Consider the following 2,157-nt stretch of genomic DNA (forward strand, 5'->3'; position numbering starts at 1 on the left):
CAACTTTTAAACAAAAGAATCAATTAAAAAGGAAGAGGGACATTATAAAAAGAAGAAAGTTCCTTCATTTCATTGATAGTGACTAAAGGTAAGTCGTCACCGAATTTTCTTCGTTTTTGTTCTGTTTCATATTCCTTTTCTCCAGCAGTATAAATACGATCATGACCAGGGAGTTTGTCAGTGTTTCTAAGAGTACGATTAATGTCGCCAACATTTTTCTTAAATTCATTTAAGTCTCTGAAACATTCGACATTAATTGCAATAAAGAAGTGACCCAAAGAAAACTTGCCTGACTTTTCTTTTTCTTCTTCAATGTGATTTAAGAAGTTTGCAATACTTAAACAACTACTCATAATTTCAACGAATTCTGATAAACAATAACCTTTGTGACTTCCACTAACTTCATCACTTCCTCCTAAAGGATGAAGATAAGCTTTTCCTTTAGGATAATTTTCAAGTAATTCTTTTGGGTCTTCAATTGGTTTTCCACCTTTCATTGATGCCCAACTTTTATCAACAGTTTTTCCCATTCTAACATATTTTTCAAATCTTCCTGTTGGTGATATAGATGTTGCACCATCAAAACAATATGGAAAAGCTTCATCTGATGGAATTCCAATTGCAAGTGGATTTGTTCCAAGAATTGGTTCATCTCCAAATGTTGCTGCAACTGATGATCTTGCATTTGTTCCACAAATTCCAATACATCCTTCTTGTGCTGCTAATAATGAATAATATCCTGCAATTCCAAAATGTGTTGAATTTCTTACTACTACCATTCCCATTCCATATTTCTTTGCTTTTTCTATTGCCATTTTCATTCCAATTGTTCCATTTACATGTCCAAATCCATTATTTCCATCTAATACACATGTAGTATTTGTTTCTCTTATAATTCTTGGTTTTGCTGTTGGATTTATCATTCCTTTTTTAATTCTATCAATATAAACAGTTTTAAACCTTTGAATACCATGTGTATCCATTCCTCTTAAATCAGCTGCAATTAATGTATCTCTTACCATTCTTGCATTCTCTTCATCACTTCCTACTTTAAGTAAAACTTGATACATAAATTCTTTAATTGTATCTATTGAAACATTCTTTGTTTGACTATTACTCATCTCTTGATTTTATTAGTCCTTTCTTCCCTCTTTAAATATCCCTCTTGATGCTATATTTCTTTCTTTGACGATATCGTCTAGCCTCTTTTTTGTCTTTCCTCTTTCTGTCTTTTATTCTCACTTTATTTTCTATTTCTTATTCTGTCTTTCTTCCTCTTGTATTTTTCCCCACATTTTGTTGTTTCCAATCTCCTCATTATTCTCTTTTTAACTTCAACTTTCTCTTCTTCTCTAACAATTCTTTTTTTCTTTTTTCTTGTCTTTGAAGTTTTTTATTCTTATCACTCCTTTTCTTTGACATTCTGTATAGTTGTAAATCTTTCCTTTGTTCACTAACCCCTTGTTGTTTCTTTTCTTTTGCTATTTCCTTTCAAACGAATTGAATAATCTATTCTCCAAGAGAGTTGTAGAATGCGTCACACATTATACAAGAACAAAGAAATACTACGTACCTGTGAAATCTCAAGAAAATCTCAATGTGAGAAAGACAAAATCAACTGGATGAAGTAAAATAACTTCAATGTGCATCATCATCTAATCATCTTTATAAAACATGATGACAATATGAAAACATCGTTATTCGTTTTTCATTTAGTTCCAACCAAAGTAAATATAATAGAAAAGAGTATCAACACACATTTTACCATGAAAAAGATTGATGAAGTGATATGAAGGTATTGACACAATGTTAATAAGACATACTAAAGAATAAATCAAAATGAGTGAATGAAATAAAGAAAGAAACTGTTAAAGAAGAATCATATCAAGCAGAAAGAATAGAAATGAATAAATGAAGTGATTCAATATGAAATAATAGTCATAATACTAACTTATATGTTCTATTTATCACACCACTTAAATTTAATACTTTTTAAAAGAATTCCATTCATCAATAAATGTACAACTTCTAAAATATGTGTTTCTTCAATTTGGCTTTAATTTACTCATTTCATTGAATAAACTATTGATTCATATAAAATTATAACAACTCTTGTTTTTGGTCATAATTAATGGCAACGAAAAAAGCAAATAATTG

At 29.6% G+C, this 2,157-nt stretch overlaps 1 protein-coding gene across 1 annotated transcript; it reads right to left on the minus strand.

The window, feature by feature from the left end:
• Window positions 1–23: 23 nt before the first annotated feature.
• ENU1_024810 (malate dehydrogenase, putative) lies at window positions 24–1,121 on the minus strand (the record flags this gene model as incomplete). The annotated part of the gene is made up of 1 exon (XM_008857118.1): window positions 24–1,121. The coding sequence occupies one exon, from the start codon at window positions 1,119–1,121 to the stop codon at window positions 24–26; it is 1,098 nt and encodes a 365-aa protein (XP_008855340.1).
• Window positions 1,122–2,157: the final 1,036 nt, after the last annotated feature.

This window comes from Entamoeba nuttalli, assembly GCF_000257125.1.
Source record: "Entamoeba nuttalli P19 unplaced genomic scaffold asmbl_2432, whole genome shotgun sequence".
In the NCBI taxonomy this organism is placed as follows: domain Eukaryota; phylum Evosea; order Mastigamoebida; family Endamoebidae; genus Entamoeba; species Entamoeba nuttalli.